The following is a 21,072-nucleotide window of genomic DNA, read 5'->3' as shown; positions in this document are numbered from 1 at the left end:
CTCAGTGAAGTCTCAGTTTTAGAATCATCATTCTGGACCCAAATTACATACTATATATATATGTGTGTATGCGTGTCTGTGGACATGTCTGTGTAGCCTGTGTTAGACCTACATTTCTGGCCTGAAAATTGGTCACAGTTTAGCTGGTTTCAGTACTCTTTCATGATGGCAAAGGCTTGCAGTAGCTAAGTTCAAAAGGCACCGATTATTCAGAGGGAACAGAGTTTAATGTTAAAATGAATAGGCAGAATGTCAAAGAGTGTTAGAAGGAACAGACAGTTAAAGGGGAAGGCACATTAGTGGGAATAGAGTGTTTTCGTAACTTGGAATACATCTGAAGCTCCCTCATATGCGGTGATTACAGGGGTAATAATCACGCGCTGTTTATAGTGGCCGAAGTGTCGGATCCTGTAAGTGCCGGACTCTGCTGAGAGAGGGATGTGCCACTCCACTGTGGCGTTGCTCTGCCCACCAGACCCTTTAATCCAGTGAAATCTGCACACACAAACAAACCAACAAACATGCACAGTGCTGAGTGCTTGGTCATGGTTGAACTGCCATCACTCTAGACCTTTAAACTCGTCACTAAAATAACACAAAAAGTCAGGGACTCAATATGAAAAATTGTACTGTAACAATGTAACAATGTCCACATGTTGTAATAGTGAGTGAAATAAATAAGGCATTATAGTTAAACTCTAACATAAGCTCAATATATTAACCAAAGGTCTATATCAAGATGCATGGTTCACACTCATAGTGTAAATCTAATGCTAAGTTCAAGTGGTGTTGGAAACTGTGGAATACCAGTTTTCTGACTACCAGCCGACAAAGTCATATTTACAACTGGAAAAGAATTCTTTACTAAATGTAATGTATAAAGTGACCTTTCACTTTCCCCCTGGTGGAAAATGCATTAAACTTGCCAATGAATGTGAAATGAATGTGTACCTGATGCATTTCAGCTCTCAGTCCAACATAATTAAAAAAGCACAAACATTGTGTTTTTTAATACAACAACAGTAAGAACAGTAAGTTGGATGGCCTCCACATTTGCTTATTCCGTGTTGTGGATGTGTCTTCAATCAAGGGCTCAAATGGAGTTGTATTTAGTAGTTAAGCAGCCATCTGGTGTGCAGAACTTTTCATTGAGCACCCAAATGCAGCATGAGTCACACTGTCTGTAATGGGTGGTTATGCCAGCTAGATTAATTATAACTAATCTTCTTATTTATTTTTTTTGAAGATCACTTAAAGTAATTCCTCTACAGATCCAGAATTTCAACTCATGTGCTCAAGTTCACTGACAGAAAAGTAAATGTTTAATTTTGCATTTTTTTTTTTATGTGACAATGCCACCGTGCTACTATTGAGGCCAGTAAGGTAGTCGTCTTAGTGTACGTAAACTCTTGCCCCGGAATCTGAAATAGTGAATTAAAGCTGAAATAAATCTGTTTCTATCTGACTGTTTTGAAATGACCTCTGATGCAAACTAAGCAGAGGCCCAATAGACCTTCCAAAGAAATGTATGGTAACATGAAATGTTCAAAATCAGTTCAAAAATTGGTGGAATTCCCCTTTAAAAAATTCATTAGACATTTCTAACACACACATAACTTGTTTATTGCGCTCATTTAGACATTTATGAATATCTATATATGACAGACTTTTATGTCAACAGTTCTGTCATAAAATCTTTAAGTAGGGGTCTTTAGATACGTTGAAAAATCACTTTATGAACATTAGGACATGAAATAAACTAGAGTACCCTGTGTTTGATCAGAGGTGAAATGAAAGCTCTTGATAAGGCTCTGACTCAGCTTTTGCCTTATCAATGAATACTCTTAAGCAGATAATTCAGTGTCAAGGAGTGGCATACAAGTATTCTGTAGCTGCTGGAGAAAACAGAGCCAAAGATATGCTGTAAATAGAAAGAGGACTTTAAAAAACAGTGTCTGATCAGGGTACTGGTGTACATGGACATATGGAATAGATGCATTAATGATCCACTACCTTGTCTCCCACGATGCATCTGTATGAATGACCTCCCATGTGTCAGTGCTGTTGTGAAACTTTTCCACTGTGATGAAGGTCTTGCCTCTCTGTTATTAGAACCAGCATAGATTAAGGAGCTGCACTGTATTCAACATTTTAAACACCAAAAGTGCAGCGTTAATGAGCTAAAATGCTTAATGCAAAACACAGCTTAGCATGGCTTAATGTAATGACAGTGATATAACGTAATTAAATGTTAATGACAGTCCCAACAAGGTGAATTCAGACAGCTAGGGTTTCGTAAGTCTTAAACCTAAGGAACCAATCCCATCCTTTGGTGAGGTAAGGCTTTACATATCATTAGCACTATAAAATGAAAATCATTTTCCAGCTGTTTTGTAAACTTTACTCAAAAACAAATGAGGTTTGCCAATAAACTTATATTGAAGCAAAACGCTATTCAATCCATTTATCCTGGAGACACAGCTAGTAGGAGCCAACTGGTAAGTTTATTTTTTTGGTGTTTTATCCATTGACTGTGTACAAAACATCTACAAAGCTTCTTTGCAAGCTTCTTGTTTGAATGTTTTCCATTCCACATTAAATAGTGCAGTAGCTACGGTAAAATTCAAATAAGAGGGCCAGAGGCACCGGAATGTAACTGCGGCACCATTTAAGGTGGAACGGGAAATTTGAACAAGAAGCTAACAAATAAAAAACTGACTTCAGCCTCCTAACAAATCTGCAATGTGCCAGATAATGTTAGACAACATTAGCCTTACAAGGTACATGATGATTCATGTCAAATGCTGACAGGACACTTTATACTGATGATTGATTGATTGATTACGATAATTATGACAAAAAAAATCACAACTTTGGGGTTGTACTCAAAAAAACTGTCATAATAAACATCGTCCTCATAAGCTGCTAGTATAGCGTTAGCAAGATAAGATTAGCTAATTCAAGTACATATGGAACATGGAGTAAGCAGGGGCCGTATTATAGAAAATCTGTAAATATTGAGTTAGGCAGTCTGAGATCTGCTTTGTTTTCATGGTAACTTCAGTTAAGTTAGGACAGAAGCCATTACAGAACAACAGTTCTTAAGTCTATAATCTTATCTTATTACCAGATAAGAAAACAGTATTACAGAAACATCCCAAGTTGCCAAAATATCCTAAATATTTTCTTAACTTTAAGACAACCCCAGAGCATCTTAACTTCTGTTTTAACCGTCTGTTTCTATTGTTTTATGCAGTGATAGGCAGTGCAGTTCACTATAACTAGCTTAATGACACTACATTTATCTACACTGAAAACGGCGCTTGTTTTTTTCTAACAGCGTTGAAAAGCCACAGATGCTACAGACCTCCATCGAGCTCCACTGTCCCCTCTTATTACCTTAGTGTGTTATTGTTGATGAAAACTTGCCAGATAAAATATCACAGTGATGGTGAATAATGAGGAGACAGAGCTGAACGTGTGTCTGTTTATTAGGAGGAAAAACGTTAGCGCATCGGCTGAAGTGTTTGGGAAATGAAACTGAAACTGTGGAGCGACGATGCTCTGAAAAACAGCCCAACGCGCTCTCACAATATTATTAGCTTTCAGTTTGTCACGCTTTAGTTTGATTAGACTTTCTTTACACCAGTAACGGCAGCTAATGTTAGCTGTCTGACTAGCTAGCTAACTAACTTGATTACGTGTTTGCGTTTCAGCTGTGCGCGGATGGTCGGTTGTTAGGTAACAGACACGACAGTTGACTGTCGACTTCAGTCGAATAAGTTAAGATTTCTTAACTTGAGATAAGAAAAGATGCTGTAAGATAAGATGAGATTATTAAATCAAGATAAGATTTGCTTCTGTAATACGAATTTGTGAACAATCTTAGACCTTGACCTGTCAGATCTTAAGACAACAAGATAAGAATTTTCTGTTATATGGCCCCTGTTTTCTGACAGACAACCCTGATGGCAAACTTCTATTTGCATAATCATAGATCCACACATACTGAATGAAAGCAAAGGTGTAGAGTTACATCTACGCAACTTTTAAGGCATTAGAGGATATTTTCTTGGAAAAAACTTCAAAATATGTTTTAGGGGTTTCATTGATGATAATATGTGAGAGGAATTGGGTATTCCTAAGTTTTACTGTTTTATCTCATAGATCTACATGAAACGTTTTCCTTATAATGAGTTGCAATGAAAAGGAGAAAGCCTAATGTAAAAAGTATTGCTTTGTTTTTGAACTAGAGTTTTGTTTTTTTTAGTATGAGACCGTCTTCAGGACTGGAAAGATGGGAGCACAATTTGGTGCTCTTTAGTCGCTGCATTGGAACATTAAGCCACGTTCAGCAGTTTCATCAAGTATTTTAGAATGCACACTATCAAATAACTCACCATGTCCCCAGAGTTTCTGGGATTACCAGCAACAAAAGTCACGGACACAACCTCTCCCTGCAGACAACAAACCATACAACAAATATAACAGTATAAATGTATAAAAGATTGTATAAAAGATTGTGGGCACAGCAAACCATCCATACTTTCGTCTGTTAAATAAAGCATAAGCAATTATTTATTGAATATTTGTGTATTTTGTCTTCTTTTTCATAAACAATAAGCCACTGAAGGCTGTGCATTACTGTGAGTTTACCACAATTCTTCACTAAGACTTCTTAATTATAATAAAATCATGATAATTCATGGCATCTCATGGTGTACATTTTACAGCAGCTACTAAACTAAAAGTAAACTATCCATTTTATGAACCAGATTAAGACCTGTGTGACTCACCACTTTATACAGTGAATCGACCTGCTCTAAAACTTGGCCGAAGGTGGTGTTTTCTGGCACTTTATCCACCGGTGGCTCTGCCAGTAGAGAGAAGACATTACTGAAAAAAGGAGGCTCAGGACCTTTCGGCAACTCCCCCACTTTACCCTGTGATGGAGAAGTGAATTTTATCACAAATAGTACGGAGTGCAAGTACGTATTTCACTGGCTGTATTTAAACAAACATGCAAAACGGGTTTAAACTGGTAGCCACAAGGTTAGATATAAGGGAGATGTTCTTGCCTCTACGATGGCTTTGGCCAGGCCTCTGAAGTGCTGGATGTAGGCTGACAGAGTGTGAGGCCCATAGATAGTGGAAGCACCTTCATATCGCTGCACCTGTGAATGAAAAATAGTGTCCACTAGATGCTGAATATGAGCTGATATTGCACTGGAAATCCCAAGCAAGAATCAGTCTTTATGGCCAAGTAGCCCTTAAAAGTCAGTTATCTCTGGCACGTTTGTGTTCATAAGCATGGTCTGAATTTGGAGTGCTGTTTGCCATGTTTTGTCACTGTTTGACATTAAAACAAAGGGAAAAAGTCAGAGGAGCAGACACAAACCTGGCAATACAAAATGTAAATCACTTTTTAAGTAACTAATTACATAACTGCATTAAAATAGTATAGCAAAATAACAATAATAACTAGACATCTAATTTTCTATATAGAAATGGTAATACTAGTTCCAAGAAAACACAAAATAATGCATGCATGATTGCCATCCCCCTGGTTAACCAACTCCTAGGACAACTGTGAATAAGCAAGAATAAAAATAAAGCTAGATTTTATGGTTATTTACCTGGTACTCCTCAAAGGTAGTAATGTAATGTGTGTAGACGTTGCAGAGACCAGTAACGACAACTTCTGTGTTGGTGAATGTATTATGCATCTCCAGCTCCTAAATTAGTCAATATAAAACATCATCACCCTCATCACCACTCACAACATTCACAAAGCATTAACATTGTTAGTCTTCTGCACTGTTTCTCTGCTACTGCAAACAAAACAAACAAACCATTTGAACCATCTAGACAGATTCATATGAGTGGAGAAACTGTAAATGAGCTGATGTCATTGGAATAAACAGAAGCTTTTATTCCTCCCTTGAGCTAGGTCCTCGGTATATGTGTATGTTCTCACCTGTTTGACAGCCTCTCTGATCCTTCTCCCAGACATAGTGCTAGAAAAACATGCAAAATGTGAAACCTCATGCCTTACAATTCACATAAAATCATGCAGTTGCATTTTTTATTGGTTAATAGCTACTGCAGGGCCAAAGTGATTGTTTTTCACTAATAATGTAGTTAAACAATATATGTCTGGTGTCTGAAGTATGACATAGTGTCACCTATATGACATTATGACCTACTGCTATCTACAACCCCATTTCCAAAAAAGTTGGGACGCTGTGCAGAATGTTAAAAAAAATAGAATGCAATGATATGCAAATCATGTAAACCATATTTTTAAAAGAAAATACTACATATACAACATACTACATATCAAACAGACAACATATCAAATATTGAAACTGAGAATTTTTTTTTTTTTATTGTTTTTTGAAAAATATATGCCAATTTTGAATTTGATGCCAACAACACATTCCAAAAAAGTTGGGGGGCATGTTTACCACTGTGTTTCATCACCTCTTCTTTTACCAACACTCTGTAAGCATTTGGGAACTGAGGAGACACTGCTGTAATTTTGAAAGTGAAATGTTTTCTCATTCTTCTTTGATATACAGGATTTCAGCTGCTCAACATTTCAGGGTCTCCTTTGTCACATTTTTAATTTCATAATGCGCCAAATGTTATCAGTGGTGACAGGTCTGGACTGCAGGCAGGTCAGTTTAGCACCCAGACTCCTTTAATACGGAGCCATGCTGTTGTGATACATGCAGAATGTGGTTTGACATTGCCTTGCTGAAATAATCAAGGCCTTCCCTGAAAAATACGTTGTCTAGATGGCAGCATATGCTGCCAAAACATGTATATATCGTTCAGCATTAATGGTGCCTTCACAGATGTGCACATCACCCATGCCATGTGCACTAATGCACCCCTGTACCATCATGAATACTGGCTTTTGAACTGTGCACTGATAACAAGCTGAGTGGCCTTTAGCCCAGAGGACAGTGTCCATGATTTCTGAAGAGAATTTCAAATGTTGATTCATCAGACCACAGGACACTTTTCCACTTCCCCTCAGTTCATTTTAAAAGAGCTCAGGCCCAGAGAAGGTGGCAGCATTTCTGGATCTTGTTTATATATGGTTTCTTCTTTGCGCTTTAGAGTTTTAACTTGCATTTGTAGATGCAGTGACGAACTGTTCTCACAGACAGTGGTTTTCAGAAGTGTTTCTGAGCCAATGAAGTGATTTCCACTACAGAATTCTGTCTGTTTTTAATGGAGTGCCGTCTGAGGGCCCAAAGATTACGGCCAGCAAATACTGGTTTTTGGCCTTATCCCTTGCATACAGAGATTTCTCCAGACTCTCTGAATCTTTTAATGATATAATTTACCGTAGATGATGAAAAGCAAAAGTTCTTTGATATTTTATGTTGAGAAACGTTATTCTTGAATTGTTGAACTTTTGGATCGTGCAGTCTTTCACAGAGTGGTGAACCCCTCCTCATCTTTACTTCTGAAAGACTCAGCCTCTCTGAGATGCTCCTTTTATACCCAATCATGTTACTGACATGTTGCCAATTAACCACCAGGTTTTTTTTTTTTTATTATTACACAATTTTACCAGTCTTTTGTTGCCCCCGTCACAACTTTTTTGGAACATGCTGCTGGCATCAAATGCAAAATGGACATATATTTTTCAAAAAACAATGAAATTTCTCAGTTTCAATATTTGATATGTTGTCTTTATACTATTTTAATTAAATATAGGGTTTAAATGATTTGCACATCATTGCATTTTGTTTTTATTTACATTTTGCACAGCATCCCAACTTTTTTGGAAATGGGGTTGTATAAAAAAGGACAAAAGTATATTGCATAGCTAAAAATAGCAGCAGAAGCCACCTTGAAATGTGATTTCTGTCCATACTGTTGTTCATATTCATAGATAACAGCATATAATACCTTTTCTGAAGCAAATATATGAGATTACTCAACAATTCATGTGATTTGAGGCAAACATGTAATTTCTGAGGCACGTTTTAATTCCTCAATGCTAACTAGTGAGCTAGCAGTCTATTAATTATTAGTTAGATTAGCCTTGTAGCTCCAGTGCAGACTTTGGACACCAAACCTGTCTTAGCTGACCAACTACTAACAATTTATTTTTAGTCAAACTATAATTTTAAAGTTAATCTGTCTTGCTTCAAACACTTACGTCGCCTCTCCTGGGACTGCCACTATGGCCACCGAACCGATGGTGATAATCTGAACGTCCACTATGGCTGGGTGCCACGGGAAAGGCCAATTCATCTAGAAACCCCATACACAACTTCAGTTCACAGCTAAACATTAGAGTACTGAGAGAGAGTACTAAGGGACGTCTGACAAAAAAATCTAGTGTATAAACTGTTCTTACCTCACCAGTACTGAAGAGAATCGGTTTGGGGTTCTGACAGTCTTGAATCTCTGTGGAGGGAGTTCCGAAGAGAGTGTCCCTAATACCATCCCAAAACGGATCTCCTTCAACTGCCCCTGTAAATTATGAGTTGTTGACTTAATCATACAGTAGAGATTGGACAGCATTGCTCATTACCTGTTGGCAAAAATAAGCACTGAAACAACTAATTGAGGAATCAAAAGCAACAGAATAGTGAAGGTTTGAGGCCTTCTGAGGGCTTCTGATTGTAATTGTTTTTAGAATTTGTTTGTGTGGGCTTTTTTGAAAAGTGCTCTCTCATTGCTTCTTCACAGAAATGCAGTTTTATGTAAAGCTTCTCTTTCAGTCACTCATCTTCAGCACAAAACAGATGGCGGTATAAAATAGGCCCCAAGTGTCGGCAATTAAAAACTCTCCTACAAGTCCAAAGGATGTTATGAAAAACACTGTAATGAGCTGCAAATGTAAAACTTTTAATGAGACTCCACTGCAGTTCTGCATGTACACAGACTACTTTAGAAGACGTTTTAGCACAGGCTTCTGTAGAAAAAGCAGTATTACCACTATTAGCTTTTATTAGCATTTTCCAGTATTTGTGAATCCTCTGTCTTGAGAAATGTTTCCACATGTAGTTCTTTTCAAATGAACCAAACTCAGATCTGTTAAAGTGAACCTGAAAAGGAACCAGCTGCAAGTGACCTCAGTGCTTTTTTGTGTTTGCAGTGTAAGCAAACTTTAAAGGGGACTCTTTAGCATTGATGAAAAATCAAACCACTTCTTGTTCACACCACAGCCCACACCAACTCCCTGCCTGGGTAACACTGAATTATTGGTAGTATGGCTCACGTTCATCATGAGGAGTTTGATTTTACCTGCTAAGTACTGGAAAGCTGTAGCTGTACATGTACAATAAGCTTTGAGGTTGTTTGACCATGAAGCAAAACGCGAATCGGACCATTTTACTTTCACAACAAACCAATTAGACAAAATAAATAAATAAATAAATAACCACAAACAAACTTTACTGAGACCACATCAAAAACTCTGTATGGCTGTTCTAGATTTCAATTTCAGTTCTAGCTAGCACAAAGCAGCGCATTCACTTTCCTCACTAAATGGGCGAGGCAATTTACTACCTTGACATTCCAATATTATCTAACAATGGCAACTACAAACTGGCCCCATGTGAACAGACTCAGAAAAGAGAGAATAACTTGCCTTGTGTGAAGTTAAGATCTCCTCCTCCGTCTATTGTTCCTGCAGCAAAGCTGTGGCCAAGTGCAGGTTTACATGTCTTAACCTGGTAGCAGCACAAATTCAGTTAGCAAATTAGCATTACTACATAAACGTATACCGGTGTACACCACAGTAAAGAGCCATAGTCCATATTTATTTTTATTACCAATGCTGTTTTTATTCCTGTGCCTTTTATGACGATCTATGTAAATACTGTGAATATGCCAATGCCCTCTCTATATTGCATCCTATTCATATAACAGTCCAGGCTGAAATGTACAGAACAAGTTTCGACTGAAATCTTCAGAGAAATAAATAAACTCAATTTAAATGTCTGGATCCTTTAAACATCTATGCAATGATATATTAATCACAATATTGTCATAAGTAAAACATTTTATTGATTTTCTAAGTGCAAGTAAGTTAACACATCCTCTACATTTACAACAGCCATTGCTCATACATGAAACAAACTTAAATATGCCATTTTTTTCTGCAATTTTATGTGTCTATTTATTTGCCGAGTTTAACATACCGGAAAAAAATAAAACACAAAGTGTAAAATGCGCCATAACATTTGCACTTTTTTTCTTAAATATGTTAAATGCAGAAAATAAACAGTAACTGTACAATAAAATGTGCAGAAGTGTATTCTCTGTAAAGGATGTGTACTTATTTTTTTCTTAGAAAATGAACAAAAAACTGCCCTTTAAAACAACAACAAAATAAGATGAGAAATGTTTCTCAGTTCTAAGGATGGTAACCATGGACCAAAAATAAAGTGAAGCTTTGCTAGATTAAGTAATTCTGCAGGAGTTACTCACACTGTGGGTGGAGTTAAGCTGGACAGTGACGTCTGTCATGTTGACCCACTGATGAGCAGCGTGGACACTGCCATGCAGCTCCTTCTCAGCACTGCCATACAGCTCCTGCACATCAGTACACTGTGTTAGGGAGTGTGGAGGATAAAGCTAAAGAAATAAATGACAACAACTATATATAACATACCTTCGCCTTTCTGTAGATATTCTCTCCTATAATTCTGGTGCTTTCAAACATGTCATCCCCCGGCCCAAAAGCAACACACATTTTAGTCTGTAATCACAGGAAGAGAAATGAGACTAAAGCATATTAGAACAGAAAATCCTATTATCCGATTATGTTTGTATTCTACTCATGCATCTTTTCTGGGGTAATCAAAATCAAATCAATTTGTATTAAGTTGAAAACACACAATCCATCACATCACTTGCACAAATATGTATACGGTTGTGTGTTTATGTAGATTTTTTCCATATCCCAATGCTCTTGACTTTTTCGGTGGCCTTAGCTGTACATAGGTGGCGTATCATTTTTTATCCATTCATGGCAGAGAGAATATTTTCTCATTTTGGTGTTCAAAGGGTCGCTCTTATTACGGCCTTTGGCAAGGACAGCAACAATGCGGACTGAGCAGCGGCCTCTTGCCCAATCAGAGTGGAGGGGTTTGTTTACGGCCGTCTAACCAACATGGTTTAGGAGAAGATATTCAGATATGAGTTAAAATGCATTTAATTACTCATTTAACTTGCCATTGAGCTCCATCATGCTTGTAATCTGCCACTGTAGAAAAACAAACCAGCTCATTTAAAATAATGACTGATAACATAATTTCACAGGGTAGAGCAAATGCAGAGCCTCCATGTTGTCCCAAACACACAATTATAAACCTAGAGCCCTAGAGATTTCTTATCTTCTATATCATCTGTATGGGAGGAGGACTGCAGGGTGCCATTTTGGCCAGGGCTCTAGTTGTTACTAGCTAAGAAATAGCTTACAGACTGATGGTGCAAATGAATTATGTAAAATATAAGCTTCACAATAACCTGTGCTAACTAAAGACTTCGTAAAGACTTTATTCACAAATTAAAGTGCAAACATACACATAGCCAGTGAACCCACAACCCAGCCCAGTATATGTAAAAGTAACTCACCCCACCAATGGGACAGGAGCTGTTGAGGTAGTCACATTTGTCTCCTGTGTTAACACAGTATGGGCCACGAGTGTTGGGAGATACATCTCCACTGTTGCTGGTGGCAAATGCTGCTACAAATGGACCCTACCAGGTGAAGGAAGAATATAATGCACTGTGGAAATCTCTCTCTGCATTTTCGGTAATCCTACATACAGAACCAGTCAAAATTTTGGACATGTTCTCTTAAATAAGGGTTTTCCTTTATTAGCCATCTTTACCTCAGAGTAAGATGTAAGATTCCTAAACTCTGATTGAAGAGATTCTTAGAAAGAATAAGACATCTCACCTCACCAGGTAACGAGCCAATGTTTTTCTCTTGCTCAAACAGATAGGAAGCGTAGCCAAGGTTGTCTGAGCTCACCATGCGATTGGTATAATTCATACTGACTGGATGAACAGCAAACCAGCTGAGAACAGATCAACAAAAAAATGGTCACTTTCTTAATTATTTGTGTTCAATCATATCGTCAATTTTAGATTTTTTCATTGACTTCCTCACCACTTCCATTAAAAAAGATTGCTTGGGCACTATTATTTTTGTATGACACAAATAATCATGGACTAAACATTAGCTACACTAATGTTATGTAAAGCACACTAATGTAATCAATGTTTGTGATGCTTGGATTGTGCAGCAATTATTTAAATTAAATTAGAAAAAATCGAACAGTTGCAACTATGCTACATGTCTGTTTCACATCTAATAAACTTAAATTAGCTATGAGTCGCTAGCACTAGTTTATCTATGCAGGCTAACAGCTCCATAAACCACCACGCAGGTTTGATTCCTTCTGACGATGCATTCCAATCACCCTTGTAGGTCCCTGCAAAGTGTACTGTGCAGGGTATTCAGACGTTTTAAGGGAGTTCTGTTGAAAGGAAACTGCACAGGGAGTAGTGAACAATGGTTTATCACTTCGCAGGAAGCTGCAGGAAAAATCACCCATCGGTCATTGGAGGTCTCTTGAAGAAGCGTATTTGATTTTGATGCTCCAGGATGTTCCAAATGAAGGTATTTATCAACTCCAGTTCCCTTAACCGACATGCAGTGTTCAAGTGTGTAGGGAACATAACAGTACTGCTTAGGAACCTTGTAGAAATGAATGCAGCTTGACACTCCCTTGACGCATGCTTAGTGGACAAGTCTGAGGGAGCGGACGCACCGTTTTCCATAAACAGATCTAACCTGTTCTGTGGTGTGTTGAGCTGTTAGCCTGCTAACGTTAGCTAGTTAAAGATAGCATCACAACGAGCTCCACTATACTGTTAGCTAGCTGTTTAGCAAATAAGACTAATGGTTTGACATTATTATTATTATTGGTATAGAAGTTGCTTATATGACATTTTAGTAGTTGGGCATAAAAATAATACATAGGAAAGTGTAACAATATATATATATATATATATATGTATATGTGTGTGTGTGTGAGAGTGTGTGTGTGTGTGTGTGTGTGTGTGTGTGTGTGTGTGTGTGTTTTAACCAGTTAAACTCTATAACATTTATATTATAGCCTAAGGATTATTATTTAGCAATTACATGGAAAACAATGCACACTTGCTGAGTTATCAGCAAATTATCAAAGTGCAGAATGCAAGTCTGATTAATGTTCAACTATTTAGGGGATGGCCTACTTTAAGTGTGCTTCGCATTGCCATTTGAAAGGCAATGAGATATAATATATCAGATATACATAATCAGTTGCAAAAATGTATAACTGAGGCCGTTTTACAGAAACTTCCTATCTCTTTGTCTTAACTTAAGATCTGACAGGTCCAGATAAGATTTTTCACAAATTCGTATTACAGAAACAAACCTTATCTTGATTTAGGAATCTTACAGCGTCTTATCTCAAGTTAAGAAATCTTAACTTACTCGATCGAAGTCGACAATCAATTGTCATGTCTGTTACCTAGCAACCGACCACACACGCGCACAGCTGAAACTTAAACGCGTAGCTAATCAAAACAATCAAGCTAGTCAGCCAGGCAGCTAGCTAGCTACCGTTACTGATATGTAAAAGATTAAACAAAACTAAAACGTGATAAAGTGAAAGTTAAGAATATTGTGAGAGTGCGTTGTGCTGTTTTTCAGAGCGTCGTCGCTCTCCAGTTTCAGTTTAATCTCCCAAACACTTCAGCCGAGCGCGCTAACCTTATTCCTCCTGATAAACAGACACACTTCAGCTCTGTCTCCTCATTATTCACCACCATCACTGTGATATTTAATCTGACGAGTTTTTTATCAATATTAACACATGAAGGTAATAAGAGGGACGGTGGAGATCGTGTCTGCAGCGTCTGGGGTTTTAAAACGCTGTTAGAAAAAAAAGCACTGTTTTTAGTGTAGATAAATGTGACGTCATTATGCTAGTTATAGTGAACTGTGCTGCCTGTCACTCCACAAAACAATATAAACAGACGGTTAAAACAGAAGACAGCTGTGGGGTTGTTGGTTGGGGTTGTTAGGACAGAATTTAGGGAATTTTGTCTAGTTAGGATGTTTCTGTAATACTGTTCTTATCTGGAGTTCATGGATAATATCATGAACGTAAGAACTGTTGTTCTGTAACAGCTTCAAGTTGTCATGGTGACTAAGCAGATAAGATTTCAGACTTAAGAAGTTTATGTAATATGGCCCCTGGTTGCTAAAAGGTTCTAATACTGTCATAATATGCAATTTCTCATCATGTTTCAAAAGTCAGTTTGTATCAAACACTTGTTTAAAGCTGCTGGTGTAAATATATACCTGAAAATCCCCATTCCATCCCCATCCAAATCTGTAAACTTCAGGGTCACAATCTGCTCATCTGTATTGGATTTGTATCTGGAACAGATAAGTCCTTACCAATTCAATATTCATAATTTCACTTTAATGCTGATGAGAATTTATACAAATATAACAGACATATGTCACTACATAAAACAGTCAGTTATATTTATGCAAGACATGATAGTACATATAACTTAAATATGCATCACATGCTTTACACATGTATATTTAGGATTTGATATAAAACATAACGCCTGTTTTACCTTTCCCTCTCCTCTTTAGGGTTGTTCATGTATGAATGTGGGCTTCTGTTGAGGTTGCTGCCCACAATTTCTCCTTTGTTCAGAAAGATTCTCCCAGGCCTCATATTATTATGTGCCACATCAATACTCTGGTTAAGAAGATTGTGGACATTTTATTTCAGAGAAGTTAAGTAATCAGTACAGAGTAATCTGCTGTGTTAATATTAACAATGATACTGATGGCAGTTTTCTTGATTTGAAATACTCTAAACAGTCTGTGCAGAAATAGCAATGACTGAAACAAATCAGCAAGAAGTACCTTCACAATTCCATTGACAATGGGCTGGATAGATGACTTGATATAGCCTTTACTGGTGATCATGAACAGAGTGTACTGGAAATATCCTGCCAGGCCAGAATGTGTGTGCGTTCCACTCAGAATCACGTTGTCTTGCCTGTAGAGATCTCCATATTTCAGCTCAAGCTCCTTCAGCACCTACAACAACCACAGCAGTGTGAGGTATGTGTGGTCTTTTTGTAGCTCCTTTCAGAGCACAGTAAAAACAATGTGGGGAAAAGTTTTAAGTACAGTGTTCGTAAGGTGAAGAAAGGATTGCACTTTGCTTCACTTGCAACAACAAATTGGAATAACAACAAAGTGCTCGCCTTGCAACCACAACCTGCGTCTTGCGTTGTTATCTAAAATGGTGGATTTCATGGCATATACTGAAGCCTACATACTGTAATAATTTTAGTATAATAATTTTATGTAACATTTATGTTTTTATATATTGTCGTTTTTTTTTTTCAGTTTTTGGCTGAATATGTCCTGAATTTCAGTATCGATTTCAGGCACATTTTTCATTTTGGTGAATAATTACTAATACTCCTCCTCGTACTACTACTACTTCTACTACTAATAATAATAAGAATCCAATTATTGATTAAAAATTATAATAAAAAATCTAATTATACTACACCATGCTGTAATTGTTGTTATATATAGTTGTAGCCCATGTCCTGGATACGTCTGTGTGTGGTGGTTCTTGAAGCACTGACTCCAGCAGCAGTCTACTCCTTGTGGATCTCCCCCAAATTCTTGAATCGCCTTTTCTTAACAATGCTTTCAAGGCTGCGGTTATCCCTGTTGCTTGTGCACTATTTTCTACCACACTTCCTTCCACTCAACTTTCCATGTATATGCTTGGATGATTGTGTAGCCTACTGAACCAGACTGAGGGACCATTTAAAGGCTTAGGAAACCTAGGAAATAAATTAACTTTTCGATGATATTCTAATTTATTGAGATGCACCTGTATATATATATATATATATATATATATATATATATATATATATATATATATATTTGTTCTGACAGCAGTGATATGGAAGACATATACAGTCAAATATTTTCACATGACTCCAACTGTTCTGAAAAAAATAACTATGTATTGTGGTTGCAAAAATATACTAAACTTTTCTCTAAATACTAAATATGTATTACATTTTTGAAATTGTGAATACTTCGCATTTTCCCCTTACACACTGTTGTCAACTTGCATTTACAAGCCTGCAGAAAGTGTTCAGGAAAATCTAGTTACCTCAAGTCTCAGCCTTTGGGAGACCATGCCTATTTCTGCACTCACGAAGACCACCCTCTTGCTGCCATCATCCACAATGAAAGCCCTGCTGAACAAACGAGTGTGGATCCCTCCTGCTGTCTGATCCGAGTTGGCATAGCCCATCTTTTACAAAACATACACCAGATAATTCAGCCATGTTTAATAGCCTTTCAGAAGGCCATGTTACATCAAAGTAAACAACGTTAATCGCAAATGTAATTGCTGCGTTCTGATATGGTTTCAGACAGCCTCACCCATAATAAAAGCTTTTAGTCTTATACTGCAGAGTTGCAGTTCATACAAATCGGTCCATCTGTGCTCCCACCGCAAATGCATTGTTTCACAGCAACCACTGATAGGTTTTTGTTTGAACACAGAGAGTGCATAATTAATTTCTAAAGATATTTATTTTGTATGGATGGTCATACTGTTATGCTGCCTTAGCTGTAGGTTTTTTTGTGCAATCAAGCTAATGTTAGCATGGAGGCCACCTTGCAGCAGCAGCTACTACAGAATGCATTTATAAGTGGAGCATGGATAGGTCAGTGGGAGAATATCTCCAGAAACATACAGTCGAATGAAAAAGTTTGGCGCCTCTGGTCAAATGACATTTTATTGATTTTCTAAGTGAAACTAAAACACTTATTTTCATTTGGAAAATCAACACAAAACATGATATTTAACCAGGGTTTTCAAACTTTTGCATCAACTATACTACCCTTAGTTACAGTAACACACAAAATGGATAGATGATAGAGAGAAAATATCAAAATCCACCCAGCAATTTCAGTCCCGATCTGTGAGCCATGTCGACCACTCACCAGGGGTATATCTCCCACTGGTCCTGTGCAATCTGCTCGTCCCACGCCAATCAGAAAGGGGTTCTCTGGAGGCTTTGCTGAAGGAACAGTTTCCTCTGGCTCCTCTGTGTGTTTGACACACAAATATGAAATATCATAAACACTTATTTATACTAGACTCTAACCATTAAGCACATAACAATTGTTTTTTCTTTTTCTCAACTCTTCTCAAATTACAGATCTTATCTGCTCTATTACACATTCACTAGGGATGCATCGATACTGATACAGACTGATACACCAATATGAACATCCAATACAATCTGATACCTGATATGTGATGTAAGCTTAGTGTACTCTGCCTAATGAGCTGGCAGGGCATGAGGGTCTGCTCACCAAGAGAAGTGTTACTGGCCCCATGGAGGTCAATACAAAGTTGCTGGCCACTTTAAACATTCTGCTTTGGCAAATTTTCTGGTGAGTACTAAAAATATGTACTCATGGTGAAAAAGGTATTGATGCATCCCTATTTACTTCCATTTGAAATCAGAAAGTTTGGTTATTGTGTGTATAATTTTAAGTGTCGATTTTAAATATTATAGACACTAAAAAGTATTTTCTGATGTTTTATTTAATACATTGGGAGCAACAAGAAGTTATTATATATAATTTACCGCTATTAACTGTTTATTTAAGCAATAGAACATGAGAGGGAGTGTGTTATCATGAAATAACATCACGGCTGTGATTTGGTCGCAGGCACAAGCCGAAGGTGAGTGACGTAGATCATCACAGCCGTGATGTTATAGCAATAACACATGACCTTGAGTGTTCTATTGCTTTTATACAACAGTTAAATAAATACAGTAATAAATAAATAAATTGGGCTGTGAACATTTAACTAATATGTTTTAATGTTCGCAGTTCCTTCTGCCAAATTATAGTTCCTTAAGGAGCAGCTTGTTGCTACGTCAGAGTAATGAACTCCGCTCACTCACTGCACAGCCAACAGTTCGTTCTCCAGCTCCACACAGACCAACTGACAGTTTGGGAATTTAGTGTGGTCTCATCTTCCGAGTCTGACGAAATCAGCTGTCGGTCAAATGTGATCTCAAAAGTATTCATTTTCTGTTTGTGGCAAAGTAAGAAGTAAAAACGTTCAAATGGCTTGAGCGTCTCCTACAGCAGTCAAAGTTGTTGCTTAGCAACGGCGTCTCAGCGGAATGATACAGTGTTTGTGAAAAACCCGTGATGTTATGGCGAAATAACAGCACGGTTAGAACACTTCTCAACCAATCAGCTTGTGTGGCCGGAACGAACTGTTGTATAAATAGCTATATCAATTCTGAAGTTGTCAGCATTGACGCTTATGAAATAGTGAATGCTATTGGATATTAAATGAGAATCCCCTGATTGTACAAAATTTCTGCCTAATTAAATCATTAAGGTAAATTAATTATTAAGTAAACAAACTCATTCAGAGTGGTTTGATGTGAAATGCTAGAGAAACTTATTGACCCAGAATTGTATTTTAAGCATTGTATTTGAATGGTAGACTACTGTACATCCATGACGAGTTATAGGCTAAAAGCATGAGTCATTACGTGTTTGAGAGTTGAGGTTGACGGCTAAGACTGTGATGAGTCCCACTGATATTCCAGTCATTAGCAGGAACAGAACCATAAGCAGCAGCTCCAGGCTACCGAGACCACAACAAACGGCCTTACGAGCCATGCTTCTGCACATAAACACAGAAAAGCTACTCAGGAAGTGACACAGAGACTTTAACAACAAGGGGTTAACCACATATAGAACAAATACACAGAGAAAATAAAATTCCAACAAAGGAATCACTCTTCCGTATTATCATTTGACTCTTGTCTACCACATTAAACTATGCTCAGTGAATGTACAGTAACTGTAAAGTACATAAATACTGAATATGGCACGTAAGTTATATGAGACTGATGAGTGTTAAAATATACATTTTATTCATCAATGGTTGCTTAAATTATATGCAGTAAACAGCAAAGTGAAAGTAGGGGTCGGCGATAAAGCACAAAAATATCATAATACTTTATCACGATAGACATTTCACGATACATGAGGTGCATTACAATATTTTATTTTTCTGAAGTTTAATAAATTGAAACAGACAAAATAGAACCTATAGTGCAAAAATATATATATATAATATAATAAAAATATAATAATAATAATAATAATTGCAGTTAGTGTTTTCTACATACTGACAATATCCATATGTTCAGAAAAGCAAACTGTGACAGTTTTTCATGCTATCTATTAAATATCGTGATATTGCCCACCCCTAGTGTGAACATTAAATCACCAAAATGTCAAATTGATTTCTGATCTAAACACTGTTAAATTATCGACGTGAGCCTTAGAGGTCAAAAAAACATGGTGTAATTTAATATTTCTCACTCGTAGCTCATTGAAACAAGTGGAGGCATTAAAGATTCAATCAAAGTACAATCTATCTACATGTTTGTAAGCAAAGTAGGAGATATTTTATTATGATATGCATTTTAAGTAAAAGTTATTCTTTACGCCTTTTTAATGATTAAAGGGTTTTTTATGACTTATTTGCCATTTTTGAATATTGAAACAAGCTCAAAAAATGAGCAGACTTGAATCTGTCAATACAGAATGTAAATCGAATGTAAATGTGACTATTTAACTAAATCTATACTTGCATTTCTACATTTAAATATTGGTATATATGAAAACAAAAGGGTTAAAGCATTCAATCGACCAAATCTATCAACAATTCAAAAATTGCACAGGTGTTGACGACTTACATTTAGCGAGCACACTCCGTGACCAAATCAATAGCTCTGAGTTGAGGCACAAATGCACCTGATCCTGATAGAGCAAAGCACTTATCCTGACCTGGGACAAAGGTAGCATCGACAAGCAATGTTTTACAGCCACTATTCAATACCATTAGAATGTAAAACACCATGTTTCCTTGCCAAGGGGTGCATTAGTTACGCAACTGTGAAAACATTAGATTGGAGATGCAGTAACTGAAAAATTATGATCATGAAAGGTTATGAAAATGATTGCCATATAATCCAAACATTGAGCAACAATGTTCTTATGTGAAATAGTTTAACAGGTACTAGATGCTTATTACTTAGAAGAGCAGCTCAAGAGAGATGTACAGTTTTACTACAGTAATAATGCATATCGCTTTTGTCAGAACAAAACCTTGTATCTCCAAAATGGTAACTTTTCAGGAGAAGGAAAAACATACTTTATTTCTAATGTAAGTCAATGTAACCAGACTTTTTTCCGAGTCATTTTTGGCCGTTTCTTTTGGTCCATTCATCATGAAATTTGAACACAACGTAAAGGACAACAGGTATTCTCAAATTATGTCAAAAACGGAAAAACGGCAAAAACAGAGATACGACGGCTTGTTCCAACAGCAGCAACATGCGATTTAACCAGATTTAGTTTCACTGTCCCCAGAGAACTCTGTAAATACGCATGAAACTGTGTGTAGCACTGGATGAGGCAAAAGCTGATACTGGCCTTGGTCCTGACAGTTAGACAGTAGCGATGCTTACTGGTTTGTGGAGAACTGTTTATTTAACATTTTACCTTGTTTGGAAACTTTTTTCCATTAAATTTATCGTTATACAAACTTCAAATCCAGAACAAGTTGTGTTTAAAAGAAAACAATTTCAAAATATTTAATATTTTACCTTATAAAGTTCATTGTTTTTTGTAAATAAACATATAAGACTAGGAATGTGGTGAAATGCTCTTAAACAGATGATGCGGCATGCTTGGGCAAAAATGGAGCATCCAGGAAAGGCTTAGTACTTTATGAGTAGGGAAGGGTGGAGGCTCGACACTTTGTCAAAAAAAATCGAATTGGTGAAGAATCAACCTTTGTAAGAAAAAGTTTTCTCCACAAGTGTTTGCAGGATTTTATGATGCATAATATT

At 37.0% G+C, this 21,072-nt stretch overlaps 1 protein-coding gene across 2 annotated transcripts; it reads right to left on the bottom strand.

The window, feature by feature from the left end:
- Positions 1-208: 208 nt before the first annotated feature.
- On the bottom strand, positions 209-20,064 carry LOC118809166 (neutral ceramidase-like). Of its 2 annotated transcripts, none has more exons than XM_036572195.1 (21): positions 19,915-20,064; positions 18,697-18,851; positions 17,114-17,217; positions 16,272-16,415; positions 14,987-15,163; positions 14,689-14,816; positions 14,402-14,479; positions 11,942-12,062; positions 11,614-11,739; positions 10,649-10,735; positions 10,465-10,569; positions 9,623-9,704; positions 8,384-8,499; positions 8,183-8,277; positions 5,978-6,017; positions 5,637-5,735; positions 5,079-5,174; positions 4,797-4,943; positions 4,401-4,457; positions 2,014-2,102; positions 209-495 (listed from the first exon to the last, which is right to left on the bottom strand). In XM_036572195.1, exons 2-21 carry the CDS (start codon positions 18,836-18,838, stop codon positions 297-299), a joined length of 2,232 nt encoding a protein of 743 aa, XP_036428088.1. In that variant the 5' UTR covers positions 18,839-18,851; positions 19,915-20,064; the 3' UTR covers positions 209-296. The 2 variants fall into 2 exon arrangements, with proteins under 2 accessions (XP_036428088.1, XP_036428089.1); XM_036572196.1 differs by having other exon boundaries at positions 18,697-18,830; positions 19,915-20,060.
- Positions 20,065-21,072: the final 1,008 nt, after the last annotated feature.

The sequence above is a fragment of the Colossoma macropomum genome, unplaced genomic scaffold (genome assembly GCF_904425465.1).
Source record: "Colossoma macropomum unplaced genomic scaffold, Colossoma_macropomum, whole genome shotgun sequence".
Classification (NCBI taxonomy): domain Eukaryota; kingdom Metazoa; phylum Chordata; class Actinopteri; order Characiformes; family Serrasalmidae; genus Colossoma; species Colossoma macropomum.
The sequence above is the reverse complement of the archived record's forward strand: the minus strand, read 5'-3'. Positions and strand labels throughout refer to the sequence as shown.

Coding starts and splice junctions, on each gene's coding strand:
- LOC118809166 (XM_036572195.1), bottom strand. CDS start 18,838: ATGTGCAGAAGCATGGCTCGTAAGGCCGTTTGTTGTGGTCTCGGTAGC. Junction 9,705..10,464: donor AGCTTAACTCCACCCACAGT/GTGAGTAACTCC, acceptor TGCTGCTACCAG/GTTAAGACATGTAAACCTGC. Junction 2,103..4,400: donor CCAGAAACTCTGGGGACATG/GTGAGTTATTTG, acceptor TTCTAATAACAG/AGAGGCAAGACCTTCATCAC.